The sequence below is a fragment of the Miniopterus natalensis genome, chromosome 1, assembly GCF_054644295.1.
Source record: "Miniopterus natalensis isolate mMinNat1 chromosome 1, mMinNat1.hap1, whole genome shotgun sequence".
Taxonomy (NCBI): Eukaryota; Metazoa; Chordata; class Mammalia; order Chiroptera; family Miniopteridae; genus Miniopterus; species Miniopterus natalensis.
The window spans coordinates 1166172-1179248 of NC_142081.1; the positions used below are offsets into that span (position 1 = coordinate 1166172).

The window sequence follows — 13077 nt, forward strand, 5'->3', positions numbered from 1 at the left end:
CAGGCAGTCCTCAAACACCCCATTTGGGCAGCCAGCCACTGAGTAGTCCCCAGGCACAAGGTGGGGACAAATGAGGGACGGCGGTGTCTGGGCTGAGGCCCCTGCCGAGCACAGCTGCTGGGTTGGTGAGAGAGCGCCAGGATGGCGATGAGGTTGGGGCAGGAAGAAGGGGGGGGCAGGCAAGGACTCCCCACCACAACTCCCCAAAGCTCAAAAACGGAACCAACATGAGCTCTGATGATTCACCCTGTGGCTGGTCCTCCCACTGCTGCACTTGTGGCCTGGTGTTCCCGCTGACCTAGTGGTCAACCGGCCGGTCTTCCCCTAGCCCAGTGGGGCTGGGGCACCTTTGGGCCTGAGAAATGGAGAGCTGAGCCTCCACGGGGCTGTCCAGGGTGGCCGAGCCACTTCCTTGGATGCAGCCTGCAGTGGGCCCCCAGCAGAGCCCCCAGGGCAAAGGGCCCAGCGTCAGGACCCCCACCGCAGTTCCCTCGACCACCCCCCAACGACAGGCACACACTGGCAGGTCTTCTCAGTGTTGGGTTTATTGAGGGCATGGGGTCTGCAGGGGAGCCCCCAGGAGCCTAGAGTTAAGGCTGGACATCAGCCTGGAGGGGCAGTGGTCCAGCGAGCGGCCAGGGATGGAGTCTCCACGACCTGCAGAGAGACAGGGGCGGGGTAAGTGCAGGCCTCACTGCGGACGGGGCGAGGAGGGCCTCCTGAGGACCGGCTGGGCTGGGGGCAGGATGGGGGCGGACCTGGGTCTACTTGAAGGTGTGGCTCTCGGCTCCACCTCTCCCGAAGCCTGCAGAGGAGACAGTTGCAAGTCAGGGGTGGCCCGGGGCCGCGGGGCTGGGCCCACCGAGGGGCTGGGCCCACCAGGAGCCGGGCCAGGCCGCGGAGCGTACCTTTGGGCCCGAACAGGGCGGCGTAGCAGGGGTGGTTGCAGTAGGGCTTGCCTTCGTGCTGCAGAGAGACGGCCGTGAGCGGCTGGCCCCCCCGCACCCCGCACCCCGCACCCCGCCCCTGCCGCCCCGCCGCCTACCTCGGCGTGGGCCCCCGCGGTCAGCGTCTTCCCACACTTCTCACACTTGAGGCATGGCCGGTGCCAGTCCTTCCCCAGGGACGTCACCCGCTCAGCTGCAGGGGGACAGGCGGCGCTCTGGGGACGCAGGGCACACCCCCCCCCCGGGCCTTGCCCACGCGCGCCTGGGGCCGCCCGAGTCTCAGCCGGCCTTTGTCCCTCCAGGTCCCTCGGTCAGCCCCGCCAAGTGGACGCGAGGGGGCGCTAGCCCGGGGCGGGGGTCAGGGGCCGGCCGCCGCGCACCGGGTGGGGCCCGAGGGCGCCCCTGCGCGGGGGCGAGGGTGCTTCCCGCTTCCTCCTGCGCCTCTGGGGCGGACCCGGGTCGCGGGGCAGGAGGGCGGCGCCCGGGCTCCGGCCTCGGGGCCTGTTTTCACCCAGCGCGGGAGGGGCGGCGGGGACCCCGCGTTCCTTCCTGCCCTCGGGGTCCCCCCGGGGCGCGCCCAGCGGGAGGCGGCAGGAGAGACCCGGACGTGGGGAGACGGTCACCCCGGCAGGGGTCCCGGCTGCACACCCAGGCGGCCGCGGGCAGGGCTCAAGTGCCCGCCCCAGGGGCAGTTTCCCGGGGCCCCCGGGCGCCCCCGCCCCGAGCCGCCCCGGGCCCGCTTCCCCGGCTCGGTGCCCCCGGCCCGGGCGGGCGCCTTACCGAAGTACACCTCCTTCTGGCACTTGGGGCACTTGGGCATGGCGGCGGAGGGCGCGGTGGGCACGACCAGGCGGGCAGGATGGGGGCGCTGGACTGGGTGGGTCCCGCCCCGTGCGCGCCTTTCAGGGAACCTGGGACCCCGCCTCCTAGAGGCCGGCCCCTCGCGCCCCGCCCCCGGTCCTGGGACTTGACCCGGGGCCTTGGCTCCATCCAGATCATGAGGTCGAGAAAGGTCCCCGCCTCCGGGCAGCCCCCGGGCCTAGCCGTCCACTAGGCAGAGGCTGGGGGGCGCAGGAGGCCCGTGGGGGCCCCCTGAAGGGTGGGGCTGCTCCGGGGGCTGCTCCTCGCCCAGGGCTGTGGAGTCTGGGGGTCCAGGATCTGCCCACGGGGCTCCCCAGGAGTGGGAAGGCGCAGCCGGTCCCCAGCCCTTGTCCCCGGCACCTGCCACCTGCTAGAGTCCCCTGGAGACAGGCTGAGGCGGGAGAGGGGACGGCTCACCCCTAAAATTCAGGTAGATGCACAGGGCTTGCGACCCCGCCCCACACACTATGACCCGGCCCCCTCCGGGGTGGAAGGTTGGGGACACCTGACAGGGTAGCCTCCCAAGAATTTCCCTCCGGTCTTGACCACGCTCCGGCCAGCCCCACTCCTGAGGGACATCCCAGCCCTGTGAGCCCTGCAGCCCCCACACCCCTGGGAAACCCTTCCCACCACAGTGGGACTGTCCCCAGGGTAACTTGGAAGAGGGAACTGGAGGCCAGGCCCCCCTCCCATGCGGAGGCAGTGAGCACTGGGCCCAGGGCTCTTGGGGGCTGGTGCAGGGCCCAGGCTGTCTCCAGACGCAGCAGGGGAGGGTCCTTATCTCTGGGGAAGCGCCTAGGGGCGGGTGTGGTCCAAGTTCGCTGCCCTGGACATCAGCTGGCCCCCGCCTCCCGGTGCCAGGCAGAGACCTTGGGACCCACACGCCCCAGGAATGGGGTGGGTCCAGGGGTTTGGCACTGGGTTTCAGGCCATCCTTCCACCGCAGGCAGGAGGGTGCAGGCAGGAGACAGCAGGACCCCCCACCTGAAAATCCGTGCCCTGAAGGGCAAGGTCTGGCCTATCCCTCCTCCCTCCTGGTCTGTCACACAGGCCCCCCCCTCTCTGCTGGGGGAAGAGACTGTCCCATCTCAGCTCCCAAGAGCCCCCATGCCACACCCAGCTTCTTGGCTTCCCCAGCACCAAAGCGTCCAGCCCTCTCCCCCTCCTGCCCCCAGCTTTCCTCCCCTCTGTCCAGGGTTCCTCCCTTCAGCCACCACTAGCGTCATCTCCCCTCAACACACCCATCCCAAAAAACACATCATCTCTGGGCCTGTCCACGCCCCATCCCCGTGGAGCCTACTGGAGACCATCCTCCCACAGAGCTCAGGAGCTCCTGGCCTCCCCACGCAGACGCTCGGCCCTGGCAGCACTCAGTGACCCCTACTTCACCCTCCCTGAAGCCCACCTGCCCGCCCCCAAGCCCTGCAGCCTGGTCCTGGAATACAGAGGGAAGCCATGGGTGCCTCCATTTCAACACCCCCAGACCCCAGGAGGTCAGCTTGTGGCAAGGGTGAGAGCTCCCAGGGTTCAAGGGTGACCCTAGAGTCTTCTGTCTGTGAGGGTGTCACACTAGACCCCACACCCCCGTGGCCTGCTCCCCACACCTCTCTCTGGTGGCTCTCTCCTCCCTGGGACCCCCACTCTGAGACCACAGTTCTGCCCCCACTGGGCCTCTGCCAGCCCAGGGTCCTGGGACCCCTCAGTGGCTGGCCACCCACTGCCCATGAGAGTGGGGTGCATGCTCTGCACTGGTAGAACCCCTAGTCTCCCACCCACCCACACGGGTCTGCTCCCATGCCATCAGGGCTCCTGCCCTATCTGCTGGCACTTGGGCACCTCACTGTGGTTTCTGGAGCGAAGGCCACCAGCCCGACAGCCCACGAGCCCCCACTGCCCTGGGTGTCTCTCTGGCCTTCACCAGATGCAGCTGCCCCAGAGCAGTAGGGTGGGTCCTGACTTCCCTCATCTCCTGGCTGGAATGATGATCCAGAGAGAGAACAGGAGAGGGGAGGAGACCAGTGGTGATGGGGGGCAGGGCCCAGGGCAGTCAGGGGAGGTGGGGCATCTGTCACCAGGCCACACACGCTGCACACACCACCTGCAATTCTGGGGAAGGCTGCCTCTCCTGGGTGTGCTGGGCAGAGGCCTCAGGCGCCAGGGTGGGGCTGCCTCCAGAGGGGTCAGCCAGCGACAGGGTGCCTGGACTTGCACACCTGTGTGTGTCTCCTTGCCTGTGGGCATACCTGTGGGGGGGGGGCAGCCATCTGGGCATCTCGGGATATGCACAAGGTTACTCTCAGAGCACTCGGCTTCCCATGCTTCTGTCCAGTGCACACCCCCAGCCCACGCCAGCGCTCGGGGGGGGGGGGGGGGGGGAGGCAGTGAGCCAGCATCTGTCCTCCCCTCTCCCCACCCTCCCCCCACTGTGACTCCAACCTCACCCCGTGGGGGAGCCCCCCCTTGAAAACCCGGGTAATGAGTCCTTCCTAGCTTTCTCTGCTGTTATTGCCCGTTGCCATGGTCACAGGGCAGGGAAGGGGGAGGATGCCAAGGGGGGGCAAGGGCCACGGGCCTTGCCCTCTGGTTGGTACACAGCAGTTTTTCCAGATACTCAGTTCATACACACACACTCTCAGGAACACACACACAAACCCTCCCAAAGCTTCAGCCACAGACTGATGTGCCCTACTCCCCTGAGCCCCCAATCCATCCAGCCTGCCCAAGGAGTTGGGACCCCATATCAACTGCAGCTCCCAGTGGACAGCTCCTGCTTCCCCCAGACCCTATGTCCAGGCGCCCCATCTGAGGCTTGGCCCCCCACAGCATTCCCAAGACCTGGGCCCCACTAGGTGCAAGGCCTCCTACTTCCATCAGCGCACCTGGCCTAAGATCCACCTGACTCAGGACCACCTGGCCAGTTGAGGACCTTGCCAGGCCCTCCACCCCTGACACCACTCTTTTGGGGTGCTGTTGGCACTTGTTGCAAGAACAAGTGGAAGATACACTGAGCTCCCTCATATACCCCGAAATGCAGCCCCCAACCTTGCCCCCCAGTGCCGCCAGCACCGGCCAGCAGGCCCTGGGGGCCTTGTCTGCAGCGTGAAGGACAGAGTGGCCAGGACAAGACACAAAGCACCCCAGCTGCTTGCCCCGGGCTGCTTCTGTGCCCAGAACATCCCACTTTGCACCAGCACACCATGAGGGCACCTAGGGCCCTAAGACCTGGGGGAGGCCGACGCAGGGTCCTGGGTGCAGAGCCAAGGCTGTTTCCACCTGCTCACCCTTCCCTCTGTGGGGATGCAGAGGCGAACCAGGCAGGATCCTGCCTCACAGAATTCTGAGACGCCCATACGCATGGGGGCAGTGGCAGGGCTGGGCCCCAGTGACCTCAGAGGAATCCACACAGGGGCCACCCGCCCCCACCAGGGAAAGTTCTGCTCCCTGGGGCTCCCTCTGAAGACGGTGGCGCCTGCTCTGGCCTCTCCCCTGGAGCCACACCCAGCCACCCCGCCCTGGCCTCCAGGTCTGCTGCTCAGCACCAATGAGCTGAGGAGCATGGTCAGGTGTAAGAATGTCCCCTCTGGAGGCTGGCTAGGTTCCTGTCCGCTGCTCCGGCACACAGGTGCCCAGAGCACTCAACCCGCCCTCCAGGACAACTGCTGAGCCTAGAGACCAGAGGGTTCCCTCCTAGGCTCCAGCCTGCCTGCCCTGCCCCCAGGCCTGGCTGAGTGAGGGACAGGCAGACATTCCCAAGGCCTATTTTCAGCAGCTTGTCTCCCGGGAACCCCTGTCTGGCCCAAGGTCTGGTCCCAGAGTGGGCCTGCTGGGCCCCACCGCCCCTCCTAGCCCCGGGGCATGGGGGAAGGGACAGACTGCCCTTTCCCAGAAGGGTTCTACTCAGGGCCACCCAGGCCTCACGGGGGCCCTGTGGGGGCAAGGACCCCCTCCTCTCCAGAGTGCCTGGCAGGCAGAGGGGTGGGGGCACCAAGAGCTTGAGCTGCCTCTGCCCGCCAGCCTGGGGTCCACGGGCTGGCCAGACCGAATGCCTCTGCCCTCCCCCGGCCTCGGAGCTGAGCGTGGTTCCAGGAATCCGCGTCCTGGAGCCAAAGCCCAGGCAAAACCGCCTCGAATTCCACCCTCACCAGCCCGGCTGCTGGGCCTGTTCTTGGGCCCCGAGCCCGCCCCCAACAGCCAGCGCCCCGCAGCCAGGCCAGCCCTGGGAAACGCGCCGCCCGCACCCGGGCCTGGGAGCCCACCCACCCTTGCCTGGCCTCGCCCGGGGTCACCGGCACTCAGCCGCTGGCAGTGAGCGGGCGCCTGGGCGCAGGAGGCGGCCAGGGCCCCGTCCCCGCGCCCGTCCCACAGCAGCTCGGAGGCGCCGGTCTGAGCGGGGGGGGCCCACAGGGAGCAGCGGCGGGGGCCCAGGGGTGGGGGCGGCGGGGCCCCACCGGCCCAGGTCAGAGGTGCGGGCCCGGCCGGGGTCACGGGAAGGCGGGGCCCGCGGGAGGCGGGGACAGTTGGGGAGGACGGTGAAGGAGGGTGCTCCTCGCGGCCCTGGGGCCCGGGGGCCCAGCGGGGTGTCCCGGGAGGGCCGGGGACGGAGCCCAGGCCGGGAAGGGGGCACACCGGCGGCGGGCGCCCACTCACTCCCCCCCCGCGCCCGGGGCTGCGGGCGCCGCGGGAAGCACCTGGCCCGCGGGGCAGCTTCCCGCGGCTCGGGGGCCCCGCGGCCCCACCCGCGCGCTGGGCGACGGCCGCAGGAGACTGGCAGCGGCGGCGCCGCCCGGTTTCCACAGCAACCCCTTGGAAACAAACACGAGCGCGCGTCAGCCTCGGCCCGCAGGAAGCGGGCACGCCCTCGGGCCCGCCGTGGGGGTGGGGCGCCCCGAGTCCGCGCGGGTCCCCGGCCCACCGCCCGCGCCCGCGCCCGCGCCCGCGCCCGCGCCCGCGCCCGCGCCGGGGGCGGGGCCTGCCGCTCCAACAGGCCCCGCCCCCGGCTCCGGGCCCGCGCGAGGCGCCGAGCGCCCTCCCCACCCCGAGAGGATAGGAATTTCCCGTCGGACACCGGGAGCCCGCCCCCGCGACGGCAGTGGGGGCGCTCGGGGAAGTCAGGTGCCCCGGGGCGACTCCCCGCGTGGGAAGCCGCGGGTCGGGGCCGGGAGGGGAGGCGTCCCCGCCCCCCTGAGCTCGCGTCCGTGCGCCACCTGCCCAGTGTCCCGCCCGGGTGCGGCCTGGGGGCCCTGGGGCACCTGCCCGGGGGTCCCCCACGCAGGCCTGCCCGCCCGTCACATTCTGGCCGCACTCCCGGCGCCGGCCGGGGGAGGAGACGCTGGGCGCCTGGCCGGGACTGGCCCGGAGGGCGGCCTGGCATTGCCGGACACTGGAGCCGGTCCCCCACCCCCTGGGACGCGGACGGCCGCCCGTCGGACAAAGGGCCCGGCGTCAGGTTCAGCGAGCTGGGCCCGAGCCGGCGCGCTGCGCGGGGGCGGGGCGGAGCCCGCTGGGGCTGGGGTGCAGGGCACAGGAGGCGCCCAGGCCCGGATGCCCAGGCCCCGGGACGGGGAGGCACCTGGGAGCCCGGCGGTGCCAGCCGGCCGGCGCGGAGGCGGGCGCGGGCCGCGGGGGTTGGCGCGGCTTCTGCCCCGGGGCGCCGAGGGGAAGAGAAGGCGCGCCCCCTGGCGGATGCCCCGGAGCGGCCGGTATCGGGCAGCGGGCCGGGGGGAGGCGAGTCCCAGGCGCTCCCAAGGGGTCCGAGGGGAAAGGGCAAAGCCAGGCCGTCCCGCTACCGCTGCAACCGCAGACTCCGGGACGCGGTTGGGCGGGCGCGCCCGGGCAGTGGGGCACGCAAGCCCCTGCCCTCGGGCTGCCCACCCTCCGTCCTTGGGCCACCACCAGTGCTGAGCCAGGCTGACCACCATGGCCACCAGGTTGCTAGCCCTGCACACAAAAGCCACGGCAGAGCCCGGGCGGTCTTGGTCTGACCACATCCCACCCCTCTGGACTTCCAGGCTCAGTCCCGGGCTGAAGGCCCAGCTCAGGCCATCTACCCTGCAGAGGACCCCCTCCTCTGGTCACCTGTCCCCTCTCCCTTCACGTGGCATGCCCTCTGCCGCTTTACCGAGGCTGACCCAGCACCTCCGGGCCTCTGATGGACCCAGGCATCTCCTGGCTCTAGTGCCCAGTGCTGGCATTTCCAGGAGTCCGGGCTCAGCCCTATAGGCTCCAGAGGGAGGTGACCTCGGCATAACACAGGCTCCTCTCCTCTTCTGGACCCCACCCCGAGGAAGCCTCCCACCCTCCCACTTCCACCTACTTGACCCCCTCTCAGCTGCCCTCCACTATCAACCTTGGGAATAGGACCTCCTCCCACCAGAAGCCCGGCCCAGGCGTGTTGGGAGCATTTGTGGATGGGACAAAGGACCCTGTCCTGGATTCGCATCGACCTCACAACCAGAGGCGCAGTGCTGGGTCCTGTAATCCTCAAACGTTTTATTGACAGCAAGAATCTCAGCGTTGGGTGTGAACCACGTGAGGGTGGTGGGCGGCGCTTGCATGGCAGTGTGGGAGACTGCAGAGGGCCTTGTCTGGGGACACTGTGAGGGGTAGGGGTGTGGCTGTGCCACCCCGCAAAGGGAGATAAATAACACTAGGGAGGCGTGGGGCAGCAGGAAGGGGAGGTGGGCTGGCCACCTCAGAGAGACTCGCCCAGGGCCACGGGGATACACAGGGACACAGGGGGGAGAAGACACAGACATGAAGACATGTGGGGTCACACAGACAGGGAGGCAGGACACAAAAGGGGGTAACAGTGCTGAGACACAGAGGCAGACACACCTAGAGAAACGGGGACGGGCTGGCCTCTTCTGGAGATGCCCCAACTGGCTTCCTCCTCCCCCAACACGCAGGCCCTGGACTCCGGGGCCGGACCAGCTGAGGCTAGGCGGGAGTGGGCTGCTGGTCACTCTCCCCACGGAGCCAAGCAGTGGGCCCTGGGGCAGGGGCCTAGGGCTGAACTTTGCCCTCGGGGTCCCTGTCGTAGATGTAGCTGCCCACGGCTCCAGTGTTCACGCCTGTGGAGAAAGGCCCAAAAGGCTGGTGGGGAGGGGTGCGGAGGGGGCAGGAGGCACCTGGTTCCCCACCCTCCTGGCCACACTCACCCTTGGGTCCGAAGAGAATTCCATAGCAGGGCTTGTGGCAGTAAGGCTGGCCATCGTGCTGGGGACAGGGTGGGGGTGAGGCAGGGGTCCACAGACTCCTGTCTCCCCACTCCCTCCGGTGGCCTCCTTCTTGTCCACGCACCTGCCTCCCTCCCTGAGAGCCCTCAAGACCCCAAAACCATGACCAGTCCACTCAACTGGTGGTGCCTGGGGCCACAGGGCCTCTGCAGTGCCCGGCTCCTCTACTCTGGCCACCAGGGGGCAGCCCCCATCACCAGGCTTGGCCCTCCCCTCTGGAGCCCAGCATCCCCACCCTTGGGCCCTCTCCAGGCCCCTCCCGTCTGGCCTGGACCCCTGAGCGTGCCCATGCGGGCCCCTCACCTCCGCGTGCCCGCCCGGAGTCAGCGTCTTCCCACAGCGCTCACAGCGCAGGCATGGCCGGTGCCAGTCCTTGCCCAGAGAAGTCACCTTCTCAGCTGGGAAGGGGAAGAGATGGTGACAAGGGGCCCTTGGCAGACACCTCCCATAGGTCGGGGCTGGGCATGTTCACTCACCAAAGTAGACCCTCTTGTTGCAACGGGGGCACATGTTGGGTTCTCCAGTAAAAGTGGTGACACTAGAGGCTGGGGTGGAAGGTGGAAAGGAGTCAGGGCAGCCCAGGGGCTCCCACACCTCCCCCCAGACACAGAACCCGGTTCACCTTTGCTGGGCCCCTTTGGGGGGCCGCTCGCCTTACGCTCCTCAGCTCGAGCCACCGGGACCTCGATGGGGCCAGTGACCTGGGGTCCCTCTAAAGAGGGCTTCTCATAGATGTAGGAGCCGGCACCTCCGATGTTCACACCTGTGGGGTGGCAGGCGCTGTAGGGTGGGTGGCCAGTGGCCCCGCCCACCATCCAGGCCTAACACCTCACCCAACTTCTCAGAAAATGGCCCTCCACAGCCCACCCTATGGGGTCAGGACCCTGCTCCCAGAGGGCACCACGCGCTGGGGCACAGTCCTGGGAAGGGCATGGAGAGAAGGGGCCCACCCCTCCCCAGCAGCCAGAGCAGGTCCAGCTGGGCGGCCGGCTGGCCAGCTGAGCTCACCTTTGGGTCCGAACAGAGTAGCGTAGCAAGGCTTGTGGCAAAACGGCTTCCCGTCATGCTAGGCAGAGGAGCAGGGGGAGAGGGTGAGGGCCAGTGCCTGAGCTTCCTGGGTCCCCCTCCCTGCTGAGGGTGGGGAGAGCCCTGCAGCCCCCACCACAGCCCCGGGGGGGCTCACCTCGGCGTGGCCCCCAGGCGTCAGGGTCTTGCTGCAGCGCTCACACTTGAGGCAAAACTTGTGCCAGTCCTTGCCCAGGGAGCTGACCTTCTCGGCTGGGGGCGGGAGGGGACGTGAGAGCCAGCCACGCACCCTCTCGACTCCTCAGGGGCCCTGCGGTCCCACTGGCCTCCGTCACCCTCACCGCCCCAGGGCTGTGAGCTGGAGCCGACTTAGAAGGTCCCTTAACACTACCCCTGCCCCTCTACACACCTGCCTCACGCCGTGTCCCTCACACCCACCTCCTCCTCACACCCGTCCATGGACCACCCCGAACCCCCCAGTCAGGCTCCAATGGAGCTGGCAGAGGCCCCTGTTGAGGGGAGGGTGACCGAGCCTCCAGACCCCCTGTGGGGAAGCCAGTTCCCATCCCCCAGTGGGAACCCCAGGGGACAGGACGCCTGCCTGTCTACATTTGGCCCTGAGTCCCCACCCCACTAGCTCCAGCTGTTGCTTTGGAGCCCAAGGTCTGGGACCAGCTGCTGAGGGTCGGGTCGGGTGCCCTCCCCATCCCCCTACCATGGTGTTGGAGCTGCTTGGACACCTCCCAATAGAGGGAAGTGGGGAGGAAGGCTCCCCAGGAGCTCGGCAGGAAAAGGGCCGAGGAGAAGGCAGAAGAAAGGCCAGAGACGGCCGGAATTCCGGGAAGGGGCCTGACCAACAATGTGGCGGGTGGGGGTGGGGGCAGGCAGGCTGGCCCCTGCCACCCGGTGGAATCTGGCCAAGGACCAGCAGCTCTCTAGTCTCCCTCACATAGAGGTGGCTGTCTGGGTCGGGCCTCCCCTAGGGCCCCAGCAGCCTGGGAGTGGGGGCCCCCTCGTGTCCATGCCAGGGGACGACAGGAGCTCAGGAGCCCAAGGCAGCTTGGATCCATGCCGGCCGAGAGTCCTCTCCCAGTTCCACTGGCCAGCTCCAGGCTGCCAGAACCATGCTGCACCTTGGGCTCTAGGATGTGGCCACTCGAGGGCAAGGGAATGACCCTTAGACCAACCGAGCAGGTCAATAGCCACACATTACTGATTGAATTGGGAAGACAGAATTCACTGGGTCTAATGGCTACGAAAGGAACCATTGTTGGGGACACAAAGGCACAGTATCCTGAGGTCGCTCTGGGTGTCCTGGCCCTGTTCCGCTCTGCTCACACTCAGGTGTTGGCTACTGAGGCGGGGGTGTTGGGGTGCAGCCTTGCTGGGGGGAAAGGCCTTTCCCTCCACTACTGACTGCCTCCTGTCCAGGACAGAAGCCAGCGGGTGTGAGCGCCTTTTGTTTTCTGCTGGTAGCCTACGGCCGCCCAAGCTGGCAGAGCACTTCTCCGGGTTGTCCACAGGCCTGTGAGTCCAGCGGGAGGGCAGTGAGTGGGCCTCGCTGGGGGCAAAGTCGTGGGCAGCAAGGCAGGCAGGAGGACCCGGGATGGTCCCCCACCCTGAGCCTCACTGGCAGGAGCTCTCTCTGGGAAAGGGAGAGAGGGCTGGGAGGGTTCCTGGGAGGCGGCCGGAAGCCCCTAGGCTCCCGGCCAGGCCAGAAGCACTCCAGGCCAAATCCGGTCCCTCCCCTCTGGGAACAGCAAACAACCGTTGGCCTCCTCCTCCGGCCTGTCAGCGGGGAAGCCAAGTAGCTTCCTTCACGTCAGCCTGTCCCCATCCTGGGCCCTGACCACTGCTCCCGAATGACAGGGAAGGGTCCCCTGTCTGTCCCCACCCTTCTGGCCATCCTCGCTTCTGGCTCTGTCTTCCCCCCGGGGTGCAGGCCTTGGTGGGAAGGTGGGTGGGCAGGGACTTTGGCGACCTGGCTACGTCAGGCCAGGATCAGCCAGGAGGAGGGAGCGCGGTGAGTAAGCCAGTCAGTGGGTGAGCGCCAGGAGGTGTCGCCTACCCAGGGGCACCCTGGCAGAGACACCCCCCCTCCTGCCCTGCTACCCCCTTAGGTCCTGGCCTGTTCTGACCTTGGGTGGGGGGCGGCTGGCCACCTGGACTCGTCTCCTTGAGTGCTCATGGGGACTCGCTTGTCACCCCGCCCCACCCGTGGGAAAGTCCTGGGGGAACTCGCACCAAGGAAGGGTGCACGTTGGAACACGCGGGAGGCAGAGGCCAAGGTCGCCTCCGCGTGGACCAAGTCCAGACAGAGCCCAGGTCTGGCCCGGCCCGGCGTGGGCAGAGGTGGGAGTCAGGGCTGGGGGGTCCCTGCGGCCAGGTGTCCGAGGGCAGGCGAAACGGGGTGCGCGGGAAAGGGCGGAGAAAGTCAGGAGGCGCCTCGAGCACGGGACCCGCCCGCCTCCCCGCTCCGCGCGGCACCGCCCGGGGGACCGCCACGCGCCCGAGACGCGGGGGTCGAGCTCCCCGGCCCGGCCTCCACCGGGGACCCCGCGCTCCCGCCCCGCGCCCCCCGCCGCTCCGGGGGTCGGGCGTGGTCGCCCCGCCGCGCCCCGCTCCACCCCGGGCGGGGCCGCGCATCCCGGGGCGGCGGCCGGGCGCTCGGGGGTCCCGCGGTGGGCGGCCGGGGTGGAGCGGGGCGGGCGGGCGCCGGCCGGCCCGGGCACTCACCGAAGTAAACGGTCTTGTCGCACTTGGGACACTTGGAGGCCATGGTCGTCGGTGCGCCCGGTCGGCTCGCGCCCTCCGCCCGCGCCCGTCGCCGCGTCGCCGCCGCCTCGCCCGCCCCGCCGCCCCGCCCGCCCGGCCCCCCGCGCACCCATTGGCTCCGCGGCCGGGGCGGGGCGTCGGGATCCCTCCCCCGGGCCCGGCGGCCGGCAGCGGGGGCGCGGCGGGGCGGGGGCGCACCTGCCCGGCGGCGGGAGGGGGGGGCCCGCCGGGCG

General features: G+C 69.1%; 2 protein-coding genes across 2 annotated transcripts; both read right to left on the reverse strand.

The window, feature by feature from the left end:
- Positions 1–527: 527 nt before the first annotated feature.
- On the reverse strand, positions 528–1813 carry LOC107543935 (cysteine-rich protein 1). The gene is made up of 5 exons (XM_087813339.1): positions 1728–1813; positions 1046–1140; positions 909–966; positions 759–805; positions 528–657 (listed from the first exon to the last, which is right to left on the reverse strand). The coding sequence occupies exons 1-4, from the start codon at positions 1765–1767 to the stop codon at positions 765–767; spliced, it is 234 nt and encodes a 77-aa protein (XP_087669465.1). The 5' UTR covers positions 1768–1813; the 3' UTR covers positions 528–657; positions 759–764.
- A 6468-nt stretch (positions 1814–8281) lies between these two features.
- Positions 8282–12875, reverse strand: CRIP2 (cysteine rich protein 2). The gene is made up of 8 exons (XM_087813363.1): positions 12806–12875; positions 10227–10321; positions 10052–10109; positions 9666–9806; positions 9520–9588; positions 9347–9441; positions 8966–9023; positions 8282–8878 (listed from the first exon to the last, which is right to left on the reverse strand). Exons 1-8 carry the CDS (start codon positions 12846–12848, stop codon positions 8811–8813), a joined length of 627 nt encoding a protein of 208 aa, XP_087669489.1. The 5' UTR covers positions 12849–12875; the 3' UTR covers positions 8282–8810.
- Positions 12876–13077: the final 202 nt, after the last annotated feature.

Bases quoted from the DNA above. Each gene is read 5' to 3' on its own strand.
- CRIP2 (XM_087813363.1), bottom strand. From the start codon at position 12,848: ATGGCCTCCAAGTGTCCCAAGTGCGACAAGACCGTTTACTTCG. The intron at 10,110-10,226 runs GTGAGCCCCCCC...TCCTCTGCCTAG, and splicing joins CGCCTGGGGGCCACGCCGAG to CATGACGGGAAGCCGTTTTG. The intron at 9,589-9,665 runs GTGAACCGGGTT...CTTCCACCCCAG, and splicing joins CCCAAAGGGGCCCAGCAAAG to CCTCTAGTGTCACCACTTTT.
- LOC107543935 (XM_087813339.1), bottom strand. From the start codon at position 1,767: ATGCCCAAGTGCCCCAAGTGCCAGAAGGAGGTGTACTTCG. The intron at 967-1,045 runs GTAGGCGGCGGG...GTCTCTCTGCAG, and splicing joins CCGCGGGGGCCCACGCCGAG to CACGAAGGCAAGCCCTACTG. The intron at 806-908 runs GTACGCTCCGCG...TCTCCTCTGCAG, and splicing joins CGCCCTGTTCGGGCCCAAAG to GCTTCGGGAGAGGTGGAGCC.